The following is a 27,526-nucleotide window of genomic DNA, read 5'->3' as shown; positions in this document are numbered from 1 at the left end:
CCTTTATTCCCACTCTTTTATCTTGTCAGTCAGCCAGTTTTCTACTCATGGTAGTATCTTTTCTGTAATACCATGGGCTCTTATCTTGTTAAGCACCCTCATGTGTGGCAAAAGTTTTCTAAAAATCCAAATAAACAACATCCACTGACTCTCTTTTGTCTATCTTGCCGTTTATTTCCTTGAAAGAATTTCAACAGATTTGTCAGGCAAGATTTCCCCTTAAGGAAACCATGCTGACTTTAGCCTATTTTATCATGTGCTTCCAAGTACTGAAACCTCATCATTAATAATGAACTCCAACATCTTCCTAACCACTGAGGTCAGGATAACTAGCCTATAATTTCCTCTCTTCTGCCGCCTTAAAGAGTGGAGTGACATTTGCAATTTTCCAGTCCTCTGGAACCATTCAAGAAACTAATGATTCTTGAAAGATCATTACTAACGCCTCCACAATCTCCTCAGCTACGCCCTTCAGAATCCCAGGGTGTAGTCCATCAGGTCCAGGTGACTTATCCACTTTCAGACCTTTCATTTCCCTTCTCCTTAGTAATAGCAATTACACTCACTTATGCACCTGACTCTCTTGAATTTTTGACATGCTGCCAGTATCATCCATAGTGAAGACTGGCAAAAGATACTTAAGTTCGTCCTTCATTTCTTTCTCACCCATTATTACCTCTCCAGTGTCATTTTCCAGTGGTCTGATATCCTGCCTTTCTCTCTCAATGCTTTTTACTCTTTATGTATTTGAAAATATATTTTCATATCCTCTTTTATATTATTGGCTAGACAAAGAAGTTGGGGAAAGATCACACAGAAGGAATTGAGTAGAATCAGAAGAACCAGAAAGTTAGAAAACAAGGGGAAGTTGTAGGAAAGGACAACGTCAGGAAGGAATTTAAATGCACAAGTCAGAGCTGTTAAAAATGGGGAAAGGACCAGGTGCTTCAGTGAACATTGTTTAGTCTGGAATATAGTTAAAAGAAGTAAAACAAAAAGTTTAAAAGGTGGAGGTTGGTCTTCTCCAATGTTTAAATGGAGGAAACTGTCTCCCTTATAAACAGCACAAGAAATAGAGAACTCAAATCAGCTGGATCCCGTTAATTGACAATATCAACAACTAAATGAGGTAGGAATTAGAACTAAACAAAGAGCTGTTGGGGACTCTGGCTGGAAATTGGGCCTCTGAGGATAATGGAAAAGAAAAACTACTCAGGAATGGCATGCCAGAAATTGCATAGGTAAAATTTTAGGATAGCCTTAACAAAGATGACCAAATAGTATACCATAAACACAACAGATTCTGCAGATGCTGGAAGCCCTGAGCACAAACAAAATGCCAGAGGAACTCACCAGATCAGGCAGCAGCTATGGAGAGAAAGAAACAGTTGACTTTTTGGGCTGAGACCCTTCATGAGGACAGAAAGGTAGAGGATTATAGTGTACCAGTAAATTTTGCTTTCTTATGGCTTTTCTACAAATTTCAAAATCCTGAGGACTATGGCAGCACATGCGTTGCTCCATCAGCTCTTAAGCATGCAACATCTCACCTCAGTGTTGCAGTAGTAATGAACATATATGATGAAGTCCATGCAGTTTGGCACAGGGAGGAGGAATAATAAATTGAACATTAATGCGCAAGTCTGCGAGAGTGTTTGAGCATGTCTGAGTAATCATTGTGTAATGCAATTGCTTAGTGCAGGAACCACAGTGACCTGGTAGGAGGTTGGCTCTCTGCCCAAATTAAAAATAAATTACTGAGCAAAAGCTGTAGAACTCAAGAGATCTGTGAATGAAGGAGATTGGCAGCTTTATCTGCTACAATAAGCGCGTATACTGGGAGCTGACTGGGTATCAGACCCTTGGTCAATCATTCATACTTGTCTATGGGTAGCTAAAAAACTGGCATAGATTAGAAAAGCTTGGGTACGTGCCTAATGATGCAGCAAATTAAAACCACTAAGAGTAGTAAGTCCACTCAGCAACTTGGAAAGACAAGTTTAAAAATTGTGCATTTTCATAGCAGGATTTATGACCTCAGGGCATTGCTATGAGTTTGGTGGGCAATTAAATGCTATTCTTATATGTAGTCATCATTGTAATAGAGGAATTATGGCAACTAATCTGCACACAGGAAGATTCCACAAACTCCTCCCCCTTCCTTTTCTTCCATAGATTTCTGTCCTCTCCTATCAGAGTCCCCGTTCTCCAGCCCTTTATCTCTTTCATCAATCAACTTCCCAGCTTTTTACTTCTCCCCTCCCTCTCTCTCGATTTCACCTATCACTTAGTACTTCTTCCTCCCCTCCCCCTACCTTCTTACTCTGACTTATCTCTTTCTTCCCAGTCCTGATGAAGGGTCTCGGCCCAACACGTCGACTGTTTACTTACTCTTTTCCATAGATGCTCCCTGGCCTGCTGAGTTCCTCCCAACATTTTAAGTGTATTACTTTGATTTCCAATATCTGCAAATTTTCTCGTTTGGGATTTGACTAACTAATCATTACATTTGGGTAATATTGAATGAAGGTTAATTATTTGACATAATTACAACAGGAGCCATGGTATCTAAGCAAGAGGGTGGAAAAGTTTATTGTTGTATTCGAATGACAATAGTGCTGATAATGCAGACTACCTCAGGACTGCACAGGACTGCCAGTTAGATTTTGCACTGAAACCACTGTCAGTGCTTGACATCATGATATGCTATTTCATACACTGAGAGACTCAAAATCTAGGCTGACGAGCTCTACATTTCATCAGGATGGTTTGTGTGGAAGAAGACAACCTGTACAGAGAGGTGAGAATGAGTGGTGAGACAGGGGCTGGAAGATGATAAGTGGAAACAGGTGAGCTGGGGGATGACGGACAGATGCTGCCAGGTTCTGGGGTGGAATGGAGAGGGGGAACAATAGACAAAGGCTGGAGCTGAACAGCAGAACTGAATAAGGGAAGGATTGACAGATGGAACTAGGTGGGGCAAGATGGGTAGAGTAGGCTAAGGGAGAAGCAATCCAGGTGGATAAGTATATGGGTGATGGGCAGACAGAACCAAGTGGGGAGGGATAACAGATCTAGGTAATTGGCTGTGAGGAGTGACAAAGGACAGAGCAACAAGGTCGACTTAAAGGAATGGGAAGGGAACATAAAGGGGCGTTGGAAATATCAAACATCCCTTCGCTTTCAGAAATGTTGTGCAACCCACTGAGTTCCTCCAACCATTGGTGCTTTTGCTCTGGATTTCAGCATCTACATCCTCTCTTGTGTTTCAGGTTGGAATATAATGAGAAAGGGAATCTGTGCTTGGTGATGTTTTCTTACTGTTCTTGACAATGTGTTGCAGATATGGGAGGTGTATCAGAACATCCTAAGCAAGTAACTCCTGTTCATTTTGTCAATAGTAAATATTGCAGTTACTCTGCACTAGCTGTGGAGCACATAAAGTTTGGGCTGCTGAATTAGATAACAAGTAGACTGCTTTGTTCTGGATTTTGCTGAGCTACTTGAGTGCGGAAAGAACATCCAGGCAAGTGTAGATTGTGTCCTAAAGCTCCCGACTCATGCTTGACAGATGATGAAAAGACTTTGGGATGCCAGGAGAGTCACTTGCCACAAGATCCCAATCTCTGAACTGTTTCAATCACAATATTTTTATGGCTGGTCCAGCCGAGTTTCTGGTCAATGATGGCCTCCTGAGTACTGACAGCAGGAGCTTGGTGATGGTAATTAAATACCCAGAATAGATGGTCAGACATACTGTAACTTTATAATTAGTCAGTCACTGTCTGGTACTTGTAATGTGAATGTATTTGCTGATTATCGGTTCAGGCCAAATATTGCCCAAGTCTTGCTAAATGTAGGTGTGAAACTGCAGTCATTTGCTGAATGGATGCAAATAGAATTGAACAACGTGCAATTCTCAGACGGCAGTCTAACTTTTGACCTTATGAGGAAGGAAGTTAATTGATGCAGTAGCTGTTGTATCTTGGATACTGCCCTAAGGAACTCCTGCATCCAGGGCTGGGATGCTTGACCTATAACAGCCATAATCACCTTCCCTTATGCCATGTATTATTCTAACCATTAGAGTTCTTTTACCTTAATGTCTGGGAACTTCAGCTTTACCAGTATTCCTTGATGACATATGTTGTCTTGATGTCAAGGATGTCACTCAAACTCCACCCACGGAATCTAGATGTTTGATACAGTACTGCGCAAAAGTCTTAGACACATATATACAGCTAGTGTGCCTAGGACTTTTGCACAGCACTGCAGGAATTTTCTGTATTGGTCTGTATTGCCGCAAAAAAATTCATTGCATATGTGAGTGACGATAAACCTGATTCTGATATAGGTCTCTATTGTGGACTGAGAGTGGGAAGGGGGCAGGAAGAGGGGAATTATGATTGGGAAAAGGGGAATGAAAAGGGGAGGAAATGGAAAACACCAGAGAGACATTCTGTAATGATCATTAAAGCAGTGGTATGGAATGAAATGACTTTGCTTGGTGTCTCAGGTCTGGGTGTGACTGCACCCATATCATGCTCCTGCCCCTGGCACTCCTCTGCCACCTGTCCCACACCCTTCCCGCAGTGCTCCACCCTCGTCATTTCTACCATCCTTTGCTCCTACCACATTTACAAATGTACTCTCTGCTCCATACTGACAAATAAAGTACTGTGCAAAAGTCTTAGGCACCCTAGCTATATGTCTGTGCCCAAGAATTTTTGCACAGTACCGTATGTGTTTATATCAAAACTGCAATGAGAGGTCCTGCTGAAATTCAAACTGGGTGTTGGTGAGCTTGTTATTAGTGACTAATGGCTGCTTAATAACACTGTCAAAGACTATCAACTAAGTGATGAAAGGTAAGGATGACTGGGTGGCAATTAGCCAGACTGAATTTTTCTGCTTTTTGTTAACAGGGGGTACCTGGGCAATTTTCCACATTGTCAGGTGGATGCCAGCTTTACAACTCAAATAGAATAACTAGGCTCAAAGCACTGCTGTTTTTGGATCACGTGCCTTCAGTATCACAGCCGAGGTGGTGCCTGGTCACATAGTTTTTGCTGGATCCACTCTCTCAGCCATTTCTCGATATCACGTGGAATGAATCAAATTGGATGACTACTGGTTTTATTGATAGTGCAGATTAGAGGAAGAAGCAGAAATGGACAGATCATCCACTCTGTACTTCAGGCTGAACATGGTTGAAAATGTTTGTCTTTGGTATTCAGTGTTGAGCCCTGTTCTGTCAAGTCTGGGGGCAGTCTTGGAATTCCTTTTCTCATTATTTATTTAATTATTCACTGAAAATCAGAACTGGATACAACACACACCAAATGCTGGAGGAACTCCAGATGTGATGAGAAGTCTTGAACTAAAACCTCAACTGTTTACCTCCCCACATAGATGCTGCCTTCCACCAGCGTTTTGTGTGCATTGCTCAAGATTTCCAGCATCTGCATTATTTTTGGTGTTTAGGACTATTGGCAGCAGGACTGCTAAAACTTTGCTTCAATCAACTGGTTCAAGACCAGTTAGCTATCTATTACAAGCTGTTTTTACTACTTGGCATAAATTAATCCCATAGTGCAATTTTGCCAGGTTGCCACCTTACTTTTAGGTATACCAGGTGCAGCTTCCAACATGCATTTCTGTAGAGTATTTCAGCATTTTCAGTTTTCATTTCAAATTACCTGGGTCATTGCACATCAGGATACTACTGCACTATTTTCTCTCCTCCCCATGTACAGTACTAGTAATTTGGTTCCATATACTATTTATCCACTTCCGTTTTGAGCACCAGAATTGAATTGGCCACCTGACTCTCTGTGGCAGTGCACTCCAGGATCTGGCCGTAGACTGCCAAAAAATGTTTTCCTCACATCACTCTTTTTTTCCACCAACCACCATCCTATGTCCTCTCATCCTTGGCCCTTTGACAATAGGAACAGTTTTCTTGTCGACTCCCTACCCTCAAACCTGGGGAGAATAACCTCAGCTTCTCCAGTCTATCCAGATGAGTAAAAGATCCTCATTCCTGTAATCAAACTGGTAAATCTTTTCCACATATTTAAGCCTTCGTATCTTTCCTACATTGTGGTACATAGAACTGGACAGTGCTCAAGTTATGGACTAACCACAGTCTTAACATGTATAAGAATAGGAGAGCTTCCTTGTGATTGTACCTTCTGTACTTTCTGCAAATAGAGTGTAGAATCCTATAAAGTTTCCTTTAACCTAATCTGCCATGTTCAGAATGGTACCGTTTTGTGCCTGTTAATCTTCCAAGTACAACACAACACCTCTTTCATTTTTTTATGTTAGATGCCTTGACAGCTGCTCGTTTTAGCAGCTGGTTTTGATCCTTCAAATGTTACTGTATTCCTCACAGATCATCTCACCTATCTTGATACATACTTCGATATAGTACTTGCAACAGGTTGTTTATGTTGTGAGATGAGTTTTGCTTGTACATCGAAGTCAAAAGCACCAGACTCTTCCAGCATCAGAATTTGTATGGGCATTGTAAGAAGCCTAGTTAAAATCAGATTTACCCTTTTTAGACTCTAAACTATCATGCAACACACATCAAAGCTGCTGGTGAACACAGCAGGCCAGGCAGCATCTATAGGAAGAGGTACAGTCGACGTTTCGGGCCGAGACCCTTCGTCAAGACTAACTGAAGGAAGAGCTAGTAAGAGATTTGAAAGTGGGAGGGGGAGGGGGAGGGGGAGGGGGAGATCCAAAATGATAGGAGAAGACAGGAGGGGGAGGGATTCAAGTTCTGAACTTGTCAGCTCTTTGGCTGTAATTTAGCTTCTGTTTTTATAACACATGCTGCATATTTATAACACATGATCAATGTCTGCTTATGAAATTGAAGTCACCAATATTCTGAATTTAAATTTAAATATGCATAGCATTAGTTCCATTGCCTGCTTCATTGTTTGAAAAACTTGTGAAAAAATTGTCATCTGGCATTCTCATATAAATCAAATCTCCCAGTTTTTATCTATAGAGAAATATCTCTTTTCCTTTGAGATCAACCCCTGCGGTGACATACACTTTCAAACAATGCAAGGTGCCATTTCTAAAGTGACAAACAGCATTCAGACATATGAATTAAAAGCTGTGTTAACAATGAAATTTAGGTATGTTTTCACTATACATTTTCAGTGATTGTATTCAATTCCTAGTAAAAGAAGGAATAAAAGGAGGAAGCTGGATCTTTTCTTCCAACTCATAATGGCCAGTAGAATAACAAGACAGTGAGATAAAAAAAAAGGGGAAAAATGAGGCAGAAGCAGGTATCAGAAAAGTCAAAATTAATTAGCTACCAGGTAATAGAAATTCAGTGAAAAAAGTGATCAAAGTCAAATTTATTGTCATAGGCACAATTAGACGAATGCACATGTGTAATAAAAATCTTACTTGCAGCAACATCACAGGCACAGAGCATCATATTAAGTCACATTTATAAAAAACACAAATTAAGCATAAATTATACATGAATTTTACAAGAAAGAACACAATTAGAGTAGGAAAAAACAAAGCCCATATTATTGCAAAGTAATCAAAGTAGTCAGAGTGTTGCTAAGTTGTAGCGATTAGGGTTTTGCCAGTCAGCTTCAGATGAAATTTTGGAGCGAATCCATTACTCTCTGCTGCCTCTTACCTTTCTTGTGCATTCAAGCTGCAAACCAAGTGATGTTGCTAAGATAACTCAACTGAGAAATTGCTAGACATAGATAAAGAACTGTATAGCACAGTACAGGCCCTTTAGCCTACAATGTTGTGCAGACATTTTAACTTATTCTAAGAACAATCTAACTCCTCTCTCCCACATAGCCATCCAGTTTTCTTTCATCCATGTGCAGATCTAAGTGTCTCTTAAATATCTCTAGTGTATCTTCTGGTTTAAGTGGCACTGGTAAACCTCAGAGACTTCTGTCTGATGGCTAACGATGATGTTAAATATATCATCAATGATTCATATCCATTCTTTCAAAAAAGACATGATCAAACTCTTTGCCCTGAAGTACAGACAACTATCCAAAATGGTGAACAAGGAAGTAGTACACCTCCACGCTTTAGTCAAATAATTAATATGCATAAAGATTGAGAAAAGCTGGGACAATAGCTCACTCACTAGTCACAATTAACACCATCAAAGCATATTGAGGCAGATTTTCTAGTCAGTGACAGGCCAGTGACATTCTCCATGGTGTAGCCTGACTGACCTTTAAAAAATTCACAGGAATTAACCTAAAAAGATTGCTGATTTTTTAAAAAAAATATTAAGTTATTAATTTAAAGATACTCAATCTAAAAATCTTTTCTACCATACTCTAACTTCAAGATCTTTGCTGTCATTTCCTTCCATTACAATCAATGACACCTTTCAATGTGCCACAATTTATTGAGAGTATACATTGGAAGTGTCAACAAAGGTACTCTCTCCTTTTCTGAGATCCATGATGAAATTGGTCTTAGACTGAAGGGATTTTTGTACCTGTTTAGTTGTGAAAATCCTAACTGCTGTCAGTTTGGTGCAATGCTCTGAAAAATCCAGACTATAACTTAGTAATTTAATTAAGCTACTGATTGAGTGTCTTGGATATGAAATGTTGCAGTCAATTATATAATGGTAATCATCAAATAATTGGAATGCAGGGACTAAAGTAGAATAAGTATTAATTAGAAAAAATAGAGTAAGCTGATTGATGATATTAGAGCTGTGGATGCATTAGGGCTAGGATTACTCTGCATGGATTATATTAAGCTATATGGGAGACTGAGCTGCATGGGATCCACTATGATTAGGATATTTGAATTCAAAATGGGCTTGCCCATAGAAGACAGAGTGTAGTGGTCAATGGGACTTATTCTGGCTGGAAGTTTGACTCCTGGAGGGCTATTTCAAGGGCAAAGTGACAATTCCAAGTGAGATTGGAGGATGCACGACAACTCTGGCAGGGTTTGCAAGAAATTATTTCCTACAAAGCGAAATCCAATAGCATGATCGTCAGCGATACTTCACTACCAGTTGAGCTCAATGTCTTCTATTTCCCTTTCCAGTTTAAAAGGGAAACTATAACTACAGCTGTGAAGATCCTAGCTGCACCTGGTGATCCTGTGATCTCTATGTCAGAGGCCAATGTTAGGTTGTCCTTAAGGAGGGTGAACCCTTGCAAGGCGCCAGGCTCTATCAGGTAAGGCTCTGAAAACCTGTGCCAACCAACTGGTGGAAGTATTCAAGAAATTTTTCAACCTCTCACTACTACGGTTGGAAGTTCCCACTTGCTTCAAAAAGGCAACAATTATGCCGGTGCCTAAGAAGAGTAGTATGAGCTGCCTTAATGACTATTGCCTAGTAGCATTCACATCTACCGTGATGAAATTCTTTGAGAGGTTGGTCATGGCTAGAATGAACTCCTGCCTCACCAAGGACCTGAACGCACTGCAATTTGCCTATCACCACAATAGGTCTATGGCAGGTGCAATCTCAATGGCTCCTCACACAGCCTTAGATCACCTGGACAATACAAACACCTATGTTAGGATGTTGTTCGTTGACCATAGCTCAGTGTTTAACACCATCATTCCCACAACCCTGATTAATAAGTTACAGAATCTAGGCCTCTGAATCTCCCTCTGCAACTGGATCCTCAACTTCCTAACTGGAAGACCACGAACTGTGTGGATCAGTGATAATATCTCCTCCTCGCTGACTATCAACACTAGCCCAACTTAAGGGTGTGTGCGTAGCCCACAGCGCTACTCTTTCTATACCCATGACTGTGTGGCTAGATGTAACTCAAATACCATCAATAAATTTGCCATTGTTGGTAGAATCTCAATTGGAGATGAGAGGGCGTATAGGAGTGAGATATACCGGTTAGTTGAATGGTGTCACAGCAAGAACCTTACACTCAATGTCAGTAAGACGAAAGAGCCGGCTGTGGACTTCAAGAAGGGTAAGACGAGGGAACACGAACAGATCCTCATAGAGGGATCAGAAGTGGAGAGAATGAGCACTTTCAAGTTCCTGGGTTTCAAGATCTCTGAGGATCTAACCTGGTCCCAACATATCGATGCAGCTATAAAGAAGGCAAGACAGCGGCTATATTTCATTTAGAGTTTGAAGAGATTTGTTTGTCAAATAAAACACTCAAAACTTCAATCGATGTACCATGGAGATTATTCTGACAGGTTGCATCACTGTCTAGTACGTGGGGGGTGGGGTTACTGCACAGGACGAAAGAAGCTACAGAAAGTTGTAAAATTAGTCAGCTCCATCTTGGGTACTAGCTTCCGTAGTACCCAAGACATCTTCAAGCAGCAGTGCCTCATGAAGGCGACATCCATTATTAAGGAACCCCATCACCTAGGGCATGCTCTCTTCTCATTGTTACCATCAGGAAGGAGGCATGTTTTTGCATTATTTAAAATCTATTCTATATATATATACTTCTGTAATTGACTGATGTATTTTTTTTCCTTTCTATATTATCATGTATTGAACTGTTGCTAAGTTAACAAATTTCATGACATGTGCAGGTAATAATAAACCTGATTCTGAATATATTAACATCCTCTCTAATTTCTGTGCTTCATGGGGGTCAACCTCAGCTTCTCAAGTTTAAACTTGATGATAAAATTTCTAATTCAAGAATTTGAAAAATAAGTTCTTTTATCTTTAATTCTTAACTATAATTGTACTTCTTCAAAGCATCTGAAGATGACAGATTTAAAGCAGTAATTGGAGGGGAGAGTGGTAGTAATTCTGATTATAATGTTATTACACAAGTCTATTCGATACAGGATAATGGATACTTAGGAATGTATGACAGAACTGTAATTTTTATTTTGATCGGTGATGGCATTAAAATTTCTGAGTTTTCTTTAAGTTTCAGCCTGCTGTCTCACTTATCCTTTCAATTCTACAACAATCATTTACCTGCAGTTATGAGTGTAAGAACATGCACTATATTAACTAGCATACCATAAGCTTTTGCTGTAGCAAAGGCAGCATATAATTATGACTTTTCTTAGAATAATTAACAGAAAGTTGGTGAAACAGACACATCATATAGTGAAAATGTAACTTTCAATACAGTACAGTGTGTTGGCTGGATCCAAAGGATTAAGGTACTAATTAATTTATACACAAATCTTATGGGTGCTCTAGTTTCCTCTCATATTTAAGATATGTGGGCTGGTAGGTTAATTACAACATAGAACAGTATAGCACGGTACAGGCCCTTTAGTCCATGAAGTTGTGCTGACCTTTCAACCTTCTCTAAGATCATTTTAACCCTTCTCTCCCACATAGCCCCCTACTTTTCTTCCACTCCTATCTAAGACTCTTAAATGTCCCTGATCTATTTGCCTCTACCACCAACTCTGTGGGCCACTTCTTCAGAACGAAGACCATCATCCTCGACCTCGAGGGATAGCCACGACGACGACCACCACCACCTCTGGCAGCTTGTTCCATGCACCCCTCCACTCTATGTAAAGAGCCCCTATACTTTCCTCCAAATATCATAAAGTTATGCCTCTTTGTATTAGCTATTTCTGTCCTGGGAAAAAATACCTGGCTATCTATTCGATCTACTCACCTTATCGTGTTAAATACCTCTATCAAGTCACCTTTCATTCTCCCTCACTACAAAGAGAAAAGTCACTTTACCTTTCCTCATAAGACACACTCTCTAAATAAGGCAGCGTCCTGGTAAATCTCCTTTTCACCCTCCCTAAAGCTTCCCCATCCTTCCAATAATGAGGCGACCAGAAATGAACACAAAAAAATTAGCAAATGTAAATTGCTCCTGGTGCACAGCAGTGTTGGAATTTGGGAGAAGTAAATTAAAAGTGGGAAGAATAAAAATAACATTAATGCAAGATTAGTACAGGTGAATAGTTCATGGTTGCATGGACCTGGTGGGCCGATAAATGTTTCTATGCTAAATAAGGGACTTGGAAGAAGTGACATAGGGTCGGAAGGTGTTGAATCATTGTGGATAGAGCAAAGGTACTGCAAGGGTAAAAAGACCCTGATGGGAGTTGTATTCAGACCTCCAAACAATAGTAAGGATATGGTCTACAATTACAACTGGAGATAGACAATGCATGCCAAAAGGGCTACGTTACAATGGTCATGGGGGATTTCAATATGCAGGTAGATTGGGAAAATCAGGTTGGTGCTGGATTCCAGGAAGGGGAATTTCTAGAGTGCCTACGAGATGGTTTTTAAGAGTAGCTCGTGATTGAGCCCACTAGGGGGATCAGCTATTCTGGACTGAGTGTTGTGCAATGAATTGGGATAGATTAGACAGCTTAAGGTATACAAACCCTCAGGAACAAGTGATCATAATATGATGGAATTCACCCTGAAATCTGAGAAGGAGAAGCTTAAGTCAGATTTATCAGTATTACAGTGAAGTAAAGGGAATTACAGAGACATAATAGAGGAGCTGGACAGAACTGATTGGAAAAGAACACTGGCAGAGATGATGGCGCAGCAGCAATGGCTGGATTTTCTGGAAACAATTCAGAAGGCACAGAATATATACATTCCAAAGAGGAAGAGGTATTCCAAAGGCAAGATGAGACAAATGTGGCTAACAAAAGAAGTCAAAGCCAACATAAAAGCCAAAGAGAAGGTATCAGGATGAGGTTTATTAAACCGGGATGTGAAGTGAAATTTGTTAATTTAGCAGCAGCAGTTCAATGCAATACATAATCTAGCAGAGAAAAACAAATGATAATAATAATAAAAAATAAAAATCAAAAAATAATAATAAACAAACAAGTAAATCAATTACAAGTCGACCTTCACAAATCTGGCACCACTGGGACCTGAGGAGTGCCGGATTAGTGAAAATGCTGAATTACAGAAGGATCACATTAAGCAATAGCTAACCTTAACTAATCCGGCACTACTGGGAGTGCCGGATTATCGAAGGAACCGGATTACAGGTAGTCAAATTAGTGAAAATCGACCTGTATGTATATTGAATAGATTAAAAAACATGCAAAAACAGAAATACTGTATATTAAAAAAGTGAGGTCTATAACAGGTATATAATAAGAGCAAAAATTAGTGGGAAGTTAGAGGATTGGGAAGCTTTTAAATACCAACAGAAGACAAATAATAAAGTCATTAAGAAAATAAAGATGAAATACGAAAGTAAACTAGCCAATAATAGTAATGAGGATACCAAAAGTTTCTTCAGATACATAAACAGTAAAAGAGAGGCGAGAGTAGATATCGGACTGCTGAAAAACAATGCTGGAGAGGTAGTAATAGGGGGACAACGAAATGGTGGATGAACTGAATAAATATTTTGCACTAGTCTTCACCGTGGAAGACTCTAGCAGTATGGTGGAAGTTTCAGGTGTCAAGGATCATGAAGTATGTGATGTTACCATAACTAGAGAGAAGGCTCTTGGGAAACTGACAAGTCTGAAGGTAGGTAAGTCACCTGGACCAGGTGGTGTGCACCCCAGAGTTTTGAAAGAGGTGGCTGAAGAGATTGTAGAGGCATTAGTAATGATCTTTCAAGAATCCACTAAATTCTGGAATGGTTCCGGAAGACTGGAAAATTGCAAGTGTCACTTCCCCCTTCAAGAATGGAGAGTGGCAAAAGAAAGGAAACTATAGGCCAGTTAGTCTGACTTCAGTGGTTGGGAAGAAGTTGGAGTTGATTATTAAGGATGAGGTCTCAGGGTATTTGGAGGCACATGATAAAATAGGCTGCAGTCAGCATGGTTTTGTCTATGGAAAATCTTGCCTGAGAAACCTAATGGAATTCTTTGAAGAAGCAACAAGTGGGATAGATAAAGGAGAATCTGTTGATGTTGTGTACTTTGATTTTCAGAAGGCTTTTGAAAGGCATCACACATGAGGCGGCTTAACAAGCTGTGAGCCCATGGTATTACAAGAAAGATTATAGCAGGATAAAGCAGTGGCTAATTGGCAGAAGGCAAAGGGTGGGAATAAAGGGAGCCTTTTCAGGTTGGCTGCCGGTGACTAGTTGGTGTTCCACCGGGGTCTCTGTTGGGACTGATTCTTTTTTACGTTATATGTCAATGATTTGGATGATGGAATTGATGGCTTTGTTGCAAAGTTTGCAAACGATATGAACATAGATGGAGGGGCAGGTTGTTTTGAGGAAGTACAGTGGCCACAGGAGGACTTAGACAGATTAGGAGAATGGGCAAAGAAATGGCAGATGGAATACAGTGTCAGGAAGTGTATGGTAATGCACTTTGGTAGAAGAAGTGAAGGAGTCAACTATTCCCTAAGTAGAGAGAAAATACAGAAAACTGAGGTTCAAAGGGACTTGGGAGTCCTTGTGCAGGATTTCCTAAAGGTTAATTTGCAGGTTGGGTCTGTGGTGAGAAAGGCAAATACAATGTTAGCATTCATTTCAAGAGGACTAGAATATAAAAGGAAGGATGTAATGTTGAGACTTTATAAAGGACTGGAGAGGCCTCACTTGGAGTATTGTGAGCAGGTTTGGGCCCATTATCTTGGAAAGGATGTGCTGATTCAAAGGAGGTTCACGAAAATGATTCCAGGATTGAATGGCATGTCATAGGAAGAGCATTCGATGGCTCTGGGCCTGTATTCACTAGTATTCAGAAGAATGAGGGGTGACCTCAGTGAAACCTATCAAATGCTGAAAGGCCTCAATAGAGTGGATGTGGAGAGGATGTTTCCCATGATGAGAGAGTCTCAGAGGACCCAGCCTCAGGATAGAGGGACGTCCTTTTTGAACAGAGATGAGGAAGAATTTCACTAGCCAGTGAGTGGTGAATCTGTGGAATTCTTTGCCACAGGTAACTTTGGAGGCCACGCCTTTATGTATATTTGACAGATTCTTGATTGGTCAGGGCATGAAAAGATATGGAGAGAAGGCAGGAAATTGCAGCTGAGGGGAAAATTGCTTCAGCCATGATGAAATGGCAGAACAAACTCGATAGGCCAAATGCCCTAATTCTGCTCCTATATCTTATAGTTTTATGGTCTTATGCAGGATTCCGTATAGTTTAACTTGCAGGTTGAGTCGGCAGTAAGGCAAATGCAATGTTAAGTGTTCATTTCAAGAGGACTAAAATGCAAAAGCAAGGGTGTAATGCTGAGGCTTTATAAGGCATTTGTCAGACTGCATTAGGAATACTGTGCAAACACGAGGAAATCTGCAGATGCTGGAAATTCAAGCAACATACACAAAAGATGCTGGTGAACGCAGCCAAAAAATGCACACAAAGATGCTGCCTGCCCTGGCCTGCTGCGTTCACCGGCATTTTTTGTGTGTGTGTTGTAGGAATATTGCGAGCAGTTTTGGGACCCATAACCAAGAAAAGATATGCTGACTTTGCCCAGGATCCATACGAGGTTCACAAGAACTATCCCTGAAATGAAAGGGTTAACATGAGAAACTTGAGAGTGGGGGAGTCTAGGATCTGAGGGCACAGCCTCAGAATTGAGGGACATCCATTTAGAACGGAGATGAGAAAAAATTTCTTTAGCTAGAGAGTGGTGAATCTGGGGAATGCATTGCCACAGACAGCTGTGCAGGTTAAGTCACTGAGTATATTTAAGGTGGTGGTTGAGAGGTTCATGATTATTCAGGGCATTAAAGATTACAGGGAGAAAGCAGCAGAATGTGTGGAATGATGAAATGGTGGAGCAGACTCGCTGGGCCAAAGTGGCTTAATTCTGCACCTACATCGTATGGTATTCCTCCATGACTCGATAAATTAGAAAATAACCGTATGTAACAAAACTCTCAATTCTCAAAGTCCTACCTAGTTTTTAAAATGCAGAGATTTTGGATTAATTCTAGAATTAAATATGTTGAAATCCCTATAGGCATCTTCAGTATTGAAGCAAACTAACTTTCATAACCCTGAAATTCATTATTACTTTATTTAATTAACTTGTTAATGCATTTGGAAGGTTGAACACAATAATTCCTGCATAGAAACTAATTTGACAGATATTGGAATTGATTAAAGAGGAAGTTTACTCACAAATGTCTAACGATTCATGAAAAGGTGAGCACTGTTCTTGCGCTGACCTTCTGCATTGCACCTGTGCTTGCAACACCACAGAATACCAACATACAGGAATTGTGAAACACGAGGTATGGTAGGGACTATTCATAACTAATGTTCATATCAATTCAAAGAGTCTCATAATCCGGGGCATAATAAAACTTCAACAAACTTGTGGGCAATAACAGCAATCAGCTTTTGTTTTACTTTGCAAGTCGAAATTTGTTGTTCATGCTCAACCTTAAAGGTTTTCAACAGTATTGATCCAACTTTTAATCCTGATTATTCAGTGACAAGTGAAAAGCAAAATCATTTCATGATTTACTCCCCATTGCACCTTTCTTTTCCACATATTGTGACAGAACCAGATCTACCTGCTGGTGATCACAGCACACTGTGAAGAAATTACAAAGAAATTTCAGTCACTGTTCCTGTGGTTTGTGAAGATTTAACTAACCTCTTCTCAGAATTTGTCCCCAGTTGTATGAAGCTGATCAGAGGACCAAATGAATTTACATCCCAATACACGAGGATGCAATATATCATCCCAGCAATATTGAACTATAAAAAAAATCAGCAAACTCCAAATCAACATTAGAGATGAATTTTGAAAGAGAATTCCAATATCTCTCTGCAATTCTATTTTATGAAACTTGTTGGTTGCACATTGAAGATATGAGACAATTTTCTCGTATATGAACTGAACATCTGTTAAATCTGAATGATTCTGTTCATACAGTGCAAACAATTTTACATGCCAGTGATGCAACATTTCACTACAGTAGAATTAAAAACAGCAACGCAGTGAATAATCACTTAAAGCAATGGGCTGATCTACCAGGCGTGTTTCCAAACACACTCAAAATCACGTCCAGTCATCCGTAGAATAAATGTGTTATCAAAGCATCAAAAGTCGACAATTGACATCCATGTGGAAAGGAGACTTTGGTGTCTGTGGGTTGTGGATAATCCACATGCATAAAAGAATTTTCAGCAGACAATGTCAACAGTAAAATAGCTTACAATTTTTTCCCCAAACTGTCTCATTTTTTTCTTACAAATATCTAAAGTGTGTCTTATTTTCCATCCAAGTAGCTGCACTCATAAACTTCTGCTTGATAATTTTGATGCTTAACACAAAACAAATTAAAAGAAACAAATAACAAAAATCTATCAAACCGATTAACTAAAATATTTGGAAAATTAGTGGCAATTATTTGTTCATCTTAGAACTGATCCTCCTGCTGTTTTCGGTAGCTGAAGCTACTGCTTTACATTTTAGGTAGTTAAAGAAAATTTCTGTGCGGCACAGCAAACTAACCTGTTGTAAATGTATCACGAATACAAGAAAATCTGCGGACGCTGGAAATCGAAAGCAACACACACAAAATGCTGCAGGAATCCAACAGGCCAGGCAGCATCTATGGTAAAGAGTAGACAATCAGCATTTCAGGTCCTAATGAAGGGCCTCGGCTTGAAATGTCGACTGTTTACTTCTTTCCACAGATGTTGCCTGGCCTGCAGTGTTCCACCAGCATTTTCTGTGTACTGTAAATGTACCACTGCATTAGGAATGGAAATGACTGGAGAAGATCCAATTCCTTTGCAAGCTTTTCAACTATAGTATAAAGCAACTGCAAGATAGTATCTATATTTAAAGGTTCTCTGAAATGTAGGAAATATTTAATTAATTAATTTAGTATAATATTAAGATGAATAAATGTTCTATTTAAAAATGAAGTCAATACACTCTGGAGATACTCAACACAAGCAGCATCTGTGGAAAGAGAAAACTCTGTAATTGCTTCAGGTCAGTGATCTTTTCTCAGAACTAGAAAAGACAGACAGCAAGCTTGTCAATAATTGCAGAGAATGTGGGTAGTACAAATGGAATGTTAGTATCAGGGTAGAGATCAAGAGAATCCAGATGACCCCAATGTTAACAGTGTGGTACAAGAGAGGGAGTGAATACTTGTTAATCATACCTGAGGTAATGTAAATTGATGAAGATCAATGAAGGCATAAAAAACAATGCTGTAACTCTCAGATGCTGAACAAAACAACTGCTGAAAATCTGAAATAAAAAGAATTCTGGACTGCTTAGATTGCATCAACAGAGTTGTAAAGGAAACACCAAACACGTATACAAAAGAAAAGTTTGAAAAAAGATTAATATGGTAGTTTACTCAGGGCCGCACCCACCAAAAGCCAACTTCAGTTTAACATCAACACTGGCAGCCTAGTCCGCAGCTGCTTCAACGTTCTGTCATGGGCACCACACTAGTGTAGCAGTTAGTGTGATGGTCCAAAGACATACTGGTTAGTAGGCTGATTGGCCATTGTAAATTGTCCTGTGATTGGGCTAGTGTTAAAATAGTTGGGTTGCAGGGCGGTACGGCTCATTGTGTCGGTAGGGCCTGTTTGGCACAGTATCTCTAAATAAAAAAAACTCTTTCCCCTTAACCCCCTCATTCTTGCTTCTTATGTAAAATCTTTCTGATACATTTGGCTACATAACATCTGGTTTGTACATGGCCAAGGGTCTAACTTTTGTTTATATTTTATGACTTAAACATTTTATAAGGGCAAATTGTTGTTTGTTATAAAACTTAACATAGGAACAGCTCCACAAGATTGTAGTTGCAGGTGGACAAGTGTACAGATGCTTTGATCGTTGATCTGGAGATGATAGTTACAATCCCACTACAGTAGATAAGAAATTCTGAAGGAAGAAAATCATATCTCATTTGCTTTATATCTGACTTCAGTAGTTGACTTGGAGAAGAAAACCAGCGGTCCCTGAGACAGTCCTCATCAGAGGATCAGTAACTTTAAAATCCTAGGTATTATTATTTCGGAGGACCTGCCCAACATGTAAATGCAATTACGCAGACATCCAAAACTTTGACCAACTTCTATACATGTGAAAGGGAGAGTATATTGAACAGCTGCATCACAGCCTGGTATGGAACTATCAATGCCCTTGAATGAAAGGTTGTACAAAAAGTAGTGAATACAACCTAGTCCATTACAGGTGAAGCCCTCCCCACCATTGAGCACACCTACACGGAGCACGGTCGCAGGAAAGTAGCATCCATCATCAGGGACCCCTTCCACCCAGTACTTCCTGTCTTCTTGCTCCTGCCATCAGGAAGAAGGTATAAGAACCACCAAGTTCAGGAACAGTTACTACCACTCTTGAGCCAAAGGGGATAACTTCACTCGCCCCATCGATGAAATGTTCCCACACTCAATGGACTCACTTCCAAGGACTCTTTATCTTATGTTCTTCATATTTATTGCTTATTTGTTTATTACAGTCACCTTCACTAATCCGACTACCTGTAATCCAGTTCCTTCGATAATCTGGCACTGATTATGCTTAATGTGATCCTTCTGTAATTTGGCATTTTCACTAATCCAGCACTCCTGAGGTCCCAGTGGTGCTGGATTAGTGAAGGTCAACCTGTATTATTATTCCATCTTTTTTGTATTTGCAGTTTGTTGTCTCTGCACTCTGGTTGAACGCCTAGTTTGGCAATCTCATTGATTCTGTTCTGGTTATTATTCTATAGATTTATTGAGCATGCCCACAAGAAAATGAATCTCAGGGTTGCATATAATGACATACTGTACATGTACTTTGATAATAAATTTACTTTGAATTTAACTGCCTTCAAAAAGGGAAGCAAGCCATTCAATTCAATACTTTGAAATCCAGTAAGTTTAAAAAAAAACAATAACTTAAAATAATCTAATAATTCTCTTACCAACAAGGAGAAGAGTTCCAACAGCTAGGCCACCTCCTAAAAAATGAAATGAAAATAATTAATGCATTTCATTTTACCCCACTTCCTGTGGAGAATGAAGAAAATCGGCATCTCTCCTTTGACTTTCACCAATTTTAATCAATGTACCACTTAGAAAGCATCCTATTCAGGTGCATAATGACTTGGTGTGGCAACTGTTCCATCTTAGGCTGCACTGCAGTGAACTGTGGACACAGCTTGGCACATCATGAAACTAGCCTACTCTCCGTGGACTCTGTCGACACTTCTTGCTGCCTTAGTAAAGTAGCCAGCATAATCCAAGACCTCTCCTACCCCAGACATTCTCTTCTCCCTTCTCCCATTACGCAGAAGATACAAAAGACTGAAAGCAGGTACCATCAGGCTCCAGGACAGCTTCTATTCTGCTATGTAAGTCTATTTAACAGTCTTCTAGTATAATAAGATGGATTCCTGACCACACAATCTACCTTGTTATGGCCTTGCACTTTATTGTCTGTCTGTACTTTTTTCTCTGTAACTATAACACTTCATCCTGCTTTCTGTTATTGCTTTCCCTCAATGCACTGTTGTAATGAAATTATCTGTCAGAATGGCATGCAAAATAAAGTTTTTCACAGTAATCAGTACATGTAACAATAAACCAATTTACCAACATAGAGCTTCAAGACTGGGGTGGGAGGCGGAGAATAGAGTTTGGACCATAAAGAACAATAGTTACATGATAACTTATGACTACAAAAAATAAAAAGGAGACTTCAGGTTTCTTCTGATTAGCAAAATAATGTAAATTAATTCCCGATAAAGGGCACAAGAAGAATTTCCGCATGTTACCAAAATTGTTAGAAACTGTCAGTAAGCCATATGAATAGATAATATGATCTGATGGTGAAATAATATAACAGTGCAGACCAAATGAGGGACTATTTTTATAGTAAAAGGAGTGGATTCCAATATGGGATTAACTTGGCCACCATTTTACCACTAGGACGTCATGGTAGCATAGCAGTTAACATGACACTATTACAGCCCGGGATGTTGCAGTTTAGAGTTCAATCCCAGCGTCCCCTAAAGGTGTCTGTACCTCCTCCCCAAGGAATGCGTGGGCTTTCTCCAGGTCCTCTGGTTTTCTCACACAGTACTGGTCTGGAAGTTAACTGGTAATTGAAAATTATCCCTTGACTAGGTTAGGGTTAAATCGGGGGTTGCTGGTTGGCATGGCTTAAAGGGCTGGAAGAGCCTATTCTGCACTGTATCTTTAAATAAATTTAAAAAATCTTTATGGCATTTGCAAAGCCGATATGCAAGCATTTGAAGTTCAAGGTTCAAAGTAAACTTATTGTCGAAGTATGTATATGTCACCATATACTGCTTTGAGATTCATTTTCTTGCAGATATTTACAGAAAAATAAAGAAATACAAAATAAATTATGAAAAATTATAAATAACCAAGAATAACCAACTAATATGCAAAAGAAAACAAATCACGCAAATAATAAAAAAGCAAATAAACAATTTGAAGGCTGAATATGAAATCAATATCGACCTGTACATGAAAAATGAGGCTCACACTAAACTTCCACAAAGAACCTCTATCAACTTTCCTTGCAGCACAGTAGCACTCCTCAACAAGAAACACCAGCACTGAGATCTTGGAAAATGAGGATCCTGTGGTGTCTTGGATAAATGAGAAAAGGATACTTGGAGATCAAGGCATCACACCTGGTACAAAGCTTATGGTCCACCAGGCAGCAGTGATCTCTGCCTTCCTGTGTGCTTCTCAGAAAATGGACTACCCATAGCAAGCACCTCAAAGCACTGGAGAGGTACTTTCAACGCCATTTCCAAAAAGGGCTCAAAAACAAGCCATCCACCCTATCATGTTCATGCCACTATCAGGTACAGCACTGATATCTATGGTTATTTGCTTCAAATCATAAAACAACTGCCACAAACACTCTCAGCATCATTTCACCAAGCTAATTTCGGATCCAGTTTTCCAATTTACCCTGGATGAAATGCTCAATTTTTTGGACCAGTCTCCCATAAAGGACCCGGTAAACAGATTTAATGAAGTCAATGTTGACTATATCTACACAACTGTCTGCACTGATAAACTTTGTGATCCTCTCATCCTCTAAGTCCATTGGTAGGTTAAGCAAACCAAACCAAAATCCTCTCCAAGGTAAACAATCCCAGTACCAGGTTATTTATCTTTATTGAGATACGGTACAGAATAGGGCCTTCGAGCTGTGCTACCCAGAAACTCCCAATTTAACCCTAGCCTAATCACGGGACAATTTACAATAACCAATTAAGTTACCAACTGATATGTCTTTGGACTGTGGGAGGAAACCCACGTGGTCATGGGGAGAACATACAGACTCCTTAGAGACAGCAGTGGGAATTGAACCTGGGTCGCCGGGACTGTAAAGCTTGCTAAAAACTGTGCTACCGTGCCACAGAGTCAGCTGGCTTGGATAAACAGGCCATGTGAATATCAGCTAATCAAATGTCATGAAAACAAAATCAATCACAGAGATTATCAGCTAATCAAAGGACAACATTTCAATATGGGAATCCCTGGTTTAAGGCCAACCAAAATGGAGGAGGAGCATTTGGGATCACACTGGGAGCCAAGATCATTTATCTGGAGCACACTGAGGCAGTGCACCTTCTCAACTTCTACCTCCCAGCTTCTTCTGCACCAGGTATCTCACCTGTCATAGATAGCTGAGAAATTATATCCAAAATATTTGATCTGAAACAATGAAAATATTTTCACATAGCCTCATGTTTTCATCTGCATAGATAGTTGATAAGAGTTTGTTTTACCCGTACTTCTCTGCAAATATTCCAGATTGGGATGCTCTGGACAAAGAAACCTCAACAAGCAACCATTCAGTTAATATAACTTTTTAATTCCGGCCAACAGAAAGGTAGTAAAACTGCTAACACTTCCAGTTAATGATGAAAAAAGTAGCCAGAATACAGCAGCACGGCCCTTCTGCCTGCATTTGCTTTGCACATGAATTTAATAGGTGTGGATATGAGGAGGAGGCTTATCTTTCATACTTGATGCACCATCGAACACAGTAACAAGTGTCAAGAATACCGGAATTAGGTTTACAACCAATAGCGGGGTCTTGTAATCTTGTTTTGACAAGCTGAAACATCGTGGATTTTATTTTTTTAATACCCTTTATTTCTTTAAATTCATCAGGTTTGTTGAAAAATGTATTACATTTCCAAAGTGTGTTGGGATGCTCGTAGGAATAACATCCAATAATCTGAAAAATGCATCGGTCTGGCATGACTAAAGCTGTAATGTATATCAGAGGGAAGCAGGGCTGGATAAGAGGGAAATGAAAACAAGAAAGGGAATTTTAAAACTGAGAAATAAAGTCAGTGGCTGCTGATGTGATGGTTTACTGCCAAGATAGCTTTTCTTCAACAAATTTAGGATAATTTCAAATTTACAGAAGGCACAGTTTGGGAGGCTACCTGGGAGCAAATTGGAATAAAGGCTAGAGATAATAAATGAGGCAGAAAAAACACAAGTGACAATCTTAGTGATAGCATGAATTAATTGCTGGGAATCTGCTACACATCCCAGTGTCAAAAATGCTAGTAAACTTGCTGTCTGCTTTGGGCTGAGAGAGAGAGAGAGATCAGACTGGAGTGGATTTAATGGCTAGGAAATGAAACATTCACTTGCGACAAAAAAATAACAAAATAAAATTTTTTCATTCTAAGTCCCTACTCATCTAATCATGAATAAAAAAAATTAAAGGAAACGGGAAAAAAAAGTAATGCCACTTCAGAATCATGGAGATGCAAAAGCATTTCCACACCTACGTAGAAATGCATTAGAAAAGTATGCACAGTCAAAAAAAAACTTGACATAAAAGTTGCATTTAAGGGGAAGGGATTTAATTATATATTAGTCAATAACATCAAGGGTAGAAAAAAAACATTTTCTGCCGAATATAAGAATATTTATAAACAAATAGTATAATAGTAGATAGAGAGCACAGCTTTCAAAAATCACTTGACGTAGGTAGCATAATATATTTCAGGGGAGATTGGACAAGTATTCAGGACAGCAAGGAATAGAGAAGAACAACGATGGATTTGAGATAAGCAACCACAAACGAGAGAAAATCTGGATATGCTGAAAATCCAAAGCAACACAGATAAAATGCTGGAGGAACTCAGCCGAGATCCTTCATCAGCAGCATTTTGTGTGTGTTGCTTGAGATAAGCAACGAAGGGAGGAAGATCAAGTTTATGTCGAACGCCAGCACAGAATAGATGGGCCAAATGGCTTTCTTTTCGGTAGTGAGTCTTCTTCTTGTACAATTACTGAGCTTAGGTTCTTGCCCGGATGGGTAGAAGGGCTTTGCTGAGGTACTGGATGGTGTTTTCCACCGGGATGCAGCTGCGGTGTTCGGCCCTCCTGGGTCGAAGCCCCTGTGGGTTGCTGTTCGCCCTGGTATACCCAGCTACACTGACCTATCACGTAGTCAAGGGAAGGCACCCCGGTGGAGAGCAGCAGCTGCCCGTTATGCACCGACGGCCGGGTTCCCGGCACCGACGTCCGCTGATTGCGGGCCCTCCGCTGGAAGCTCGTGCCCGAGCGCGCCGCCATCTTCCTGAGCCAGTAGCATTATGGGTGTGGGGGGGGAAGAGGCGGGGTTTCAGAGGCGGGCGGAGCCGACGGAAACCCCTGGCGGAGATCACCCCAATCAGAGTAGGCGTTACAAACCACCTCCGCAGGCAACGCTGCTAAGCTGCTTTCTGATTGACTCCCGTCTTCGCGGTGCTCCGCCCATTTCACAGGCTGGTGCTGCTGTCGTCTTTCAGTGAAAGTACGATTGACTTTGTTAACGCTTTGTTTATCTAACGTTTTGGAAGATAAAGGTACTCTCATTTTTTTAAGTTTGAAAGCACTGTTGTTAGTTTATACATATTCTGTTAACAAGCATTGAATTTAAATGCTTTGAAACTTCTAAATGCACTGAATGGTTGTGAACTGTCACTGGCTTGCCATAAACGCTCTTGGGCCAAATGCGCACGTTTGTAGCAATGGGTGCTGGGATATGTTGTTGAACTACAAATCCCAGAATGCACGCGTTTGTGTACCTTTGGGCGAGTCTGCAAAATGGTTTTGCAAAAATAACGTTTTGTTCAGTAGTCATTACATAAGACTAATTTAAGTAAATGCAGTAGGCGACTTTCACCTCCATGTTTTTATTGTGAATACATCTTACTCAATATACCTATAATGCAAGTAATTATTTCACTGCACCTGCTCATACATATAACAATAAACTTGACGTTGACTTTGAAGGTAGTGTGGTATGGATTGGAACTGGAGCTAAAGTAATTGAATTATAAGTAACACGCACAAAGTGCTGAAGGAACTGAGCCTGTCAGGCTGAAACGTCGACTGTACATTTTTCACCATAGATGCTGCTGAGTTGCTCCAGCGTTTGCTCTAGGTGCTCCAGATTTTCGGCATTTACAGTCTGTCTTGTGTTTCTAATTGAATTATAAAGCTGAAAATACTCACATTACTTCTGTGCAGAGTGACATACAGTACTGTGCAGAAGTCTTAGGCAACGTAGATTTTAAAAAAATGGTTTCAGATAGTATGGCTTCCACAGAGCTTTGATCTGAACATCATCGTAGCTGTCTGGGATTACATGGAACGACAGAAGCAAGCGAAACACCCAAAGTATGCAGAGTTGTGACACGTTCTCCAAAATACTTGGAACAACCTAATGGCAGAGTCTGTCATAAAACGGCATGACAGTATATCTGAGAGAATTGATGCAGTTTTAAGGCAAATGGAGGTCACACTAAGTATTGATTTGATTTAGTTCTTTCTACTGTTTGCTGCTCTTTATAGTAATTTTTTTTATATTTAGTAACCCTTTATTCAATTATTTTCGAAAGCATCGGTGCTTTACAGGATTGTTTTTACCTGTGCCCACGACTTTTCCAGACATCCCACCCTGCAAAAACTCATTTCAGGGAGGTAGCACCCCCGCCTCCCGCAACCCCTTATGTCCCCCCCCCACCCCACGGTCGACCTCCAAGGGTGTATGTAATACTTTGTTTAGTGATTTTGTCTAATCTGTAAACCAAGTTAGGTATATGCAGAAAATGTGACATTAAAATATGTGCTTATATTATATTATCATGTTTATTCTATTACAACTTTAAGCAAGTGTACAGGGAGTTTGGCCTCATCACATAGGACATCAATAGAGTAGCTCCTTAGCAGCCAGCCCCCTAGTTTAAATAACGTTAGCTATGCTAATGAACGAATGACACCTGTTAAACTCATCTCAACATGTCTTTTACATTTTCACCCACCATGGGCAATAGAAAAGTCACTGTTGCAAACAGTGCAGCGAGCAACACTGTCATTATTTTTGAGGTCGACTGTAAAGCCCGCCCACAGAGAAAACTGATAGGTCTACTTAGCAGGGGGCCGCAATCGTTTTTGCACCGCAGACCGGTTTAATATTGACAATATTCTTGCGGACTGGCCGACGCGGGGGGGGGGGCGGGGGTGTTAATCACAACTGGAATATAGGTGATAAGTCAATCGCATCATAACATTTTAAGTGACGTTTGGATATTAAACACAGCGCATATTTTCCCCGTATGAACATATAAAATCATTGCAACACACCAATATCGCTGAATCATTGGGAGCCCTGAGCTTGTTTTCCTGCAACAACACGGTCCTATCGAGGAGTGATGGGAGACAGCGATACTCGAAGGGGGTTCCTTATGTCCAGTGTATTCCGCAATTTAGTTTTCGTTGCATTCATTGCAGAAAACCCCACTTCACAGAGATATGTTGGAAATGGAAGCAACATTTTCAGTGCTTTCGTAGCTGTCCCAGGATATTCAGCCTTGACTTTGATCCAGAATGCCGGCAGAGATGTTATGTCAAACGTACTTTTCAGCCCGCCGTCATTTGCAAGCTTCGAGGAGTTGATCTTTTTCCTGCGCTGACATGGATGATTCACCGGGGACATTCACTACCCATTCCTTTGCTCGTCTTGGGTCACTGATGACCTCGCGTGCGTTAAAATTCAACAGTGAGTGACAGGGAATGAGGAAAGGTGTAGCTGACTCATAGCGTTTCATATCGCCAAATCACATTGTTTCCTCGCAGCCCGGTGGTTGGGGACCACTCTTAGCACGAAGAGAGACCAACCAGGATGCTTGCTCTCACTCTCCCTCTCCCGCTGAAAAAAATCTATTTCTGGGATATTGTATATAATTTCCGGGCGTCAGGGAGCCACTACCGAGATACGGGAGACTCACGGAACTTCCGGGAGAGGTGGGATGTCTGCTTTTCCACAGTTCTTTGAAACTGTTGATAAACAAAAAGCTACAGATGCTGGAATTCTGAATGAAAAACTGCAAATGCTGGATATACCAATCATCTGCAGAGGTGATTATGACCTTTTATCAGGAGCTGTCTGTGCAAGTAATTGGCCCAGAATATTAATTATGTACGTTTAAACAGTTTGTCTGACTTATTCAGTAGTTTGAGCATTTTCTCATCCTTGTTCTATCAAACAGACAAGGTTGTGTTGGTTATTACTGTAATAAAATTATAGAGACACAAGATA

The 27,526-nt window shown here is 40.2% G+C and overlaps 2 protein-coding genes across 8 annotated transcripts in view; one reads left to right on the top strand and one right to left on the bottom strand.

Moving 5' to 3' along the window:
• elp4 (elongator acetyltransferase complex subunit 4) overlaps window positions 1-24,523 on the bottom strand; it is a 237,335-nt gene extending 212,812 nt beyond the window's left edge. For 4 of the 5 annotated variants that reach the window (XM_063061632.1, XM_063061635.1, XM_063061633.1 and 1 more), the window contains exons 1-2: window positions 24,381-24,523; window positions 19,848-19,883 (exon numbers count right to left, since the gene is read on the bottom strand). In XM_063061632.1, the coding sequence (XP_062917702.1) occupies window positions 19,848-19,883; window positions 24,381-24,516 (172 nt within the window). In that variant the 5' untranslated portion in view covers window positions 24,517-24,523. Of the gene's footprint in view, window positions 1-18,062; window positions 18,146-19,847; window positions 19,884-24,380 lie in introns of those variants that run through there. The other variant, XM_063061636.1, reaches the window with a different exon arrangement.
• Window positions 24,524-24,670: 147 nt separating this feature from the next.
• immp1l (inner mitochondrial membrane peptidase subunit 1) overlaps window positions 24,671-27,526 on the top strand; it is a 136,211-nt gene continuing 133,355 nt past the window's right edge. For 2 of the 3 annotated variants that reach the window (XM_063061628.1, XM_063061629.1), the window contains exon 1: window positions 24,721-24,788. The gene's annotated coding sequence lies outside the window, so the exon portion shown is untranslated. Of the gene's footprint in view, window positions 24,789-27,526 lie in introns of all 3 variants that reach the window. The other variant, XM_063061630.1, reaches the window with a different exon arrangement.

Source organism: Mobula hypostoma, chromosome 11, assembly GCF_963921235.1.
Source record: "Mobula hypostoma chromosome 11, sMobHyp1.1, whole genome shotgun sequence".
Classification (NCBI taxonomy): Eukaryota; Metazoa; Chordata; class Chondrichthyes; order Myliobatiformes; family Myliobatidae; genus Mobula; species Mobula hypostoma.
This window is presented reverse-complemented; position numbering and strand designations above follow the sequence as displayed.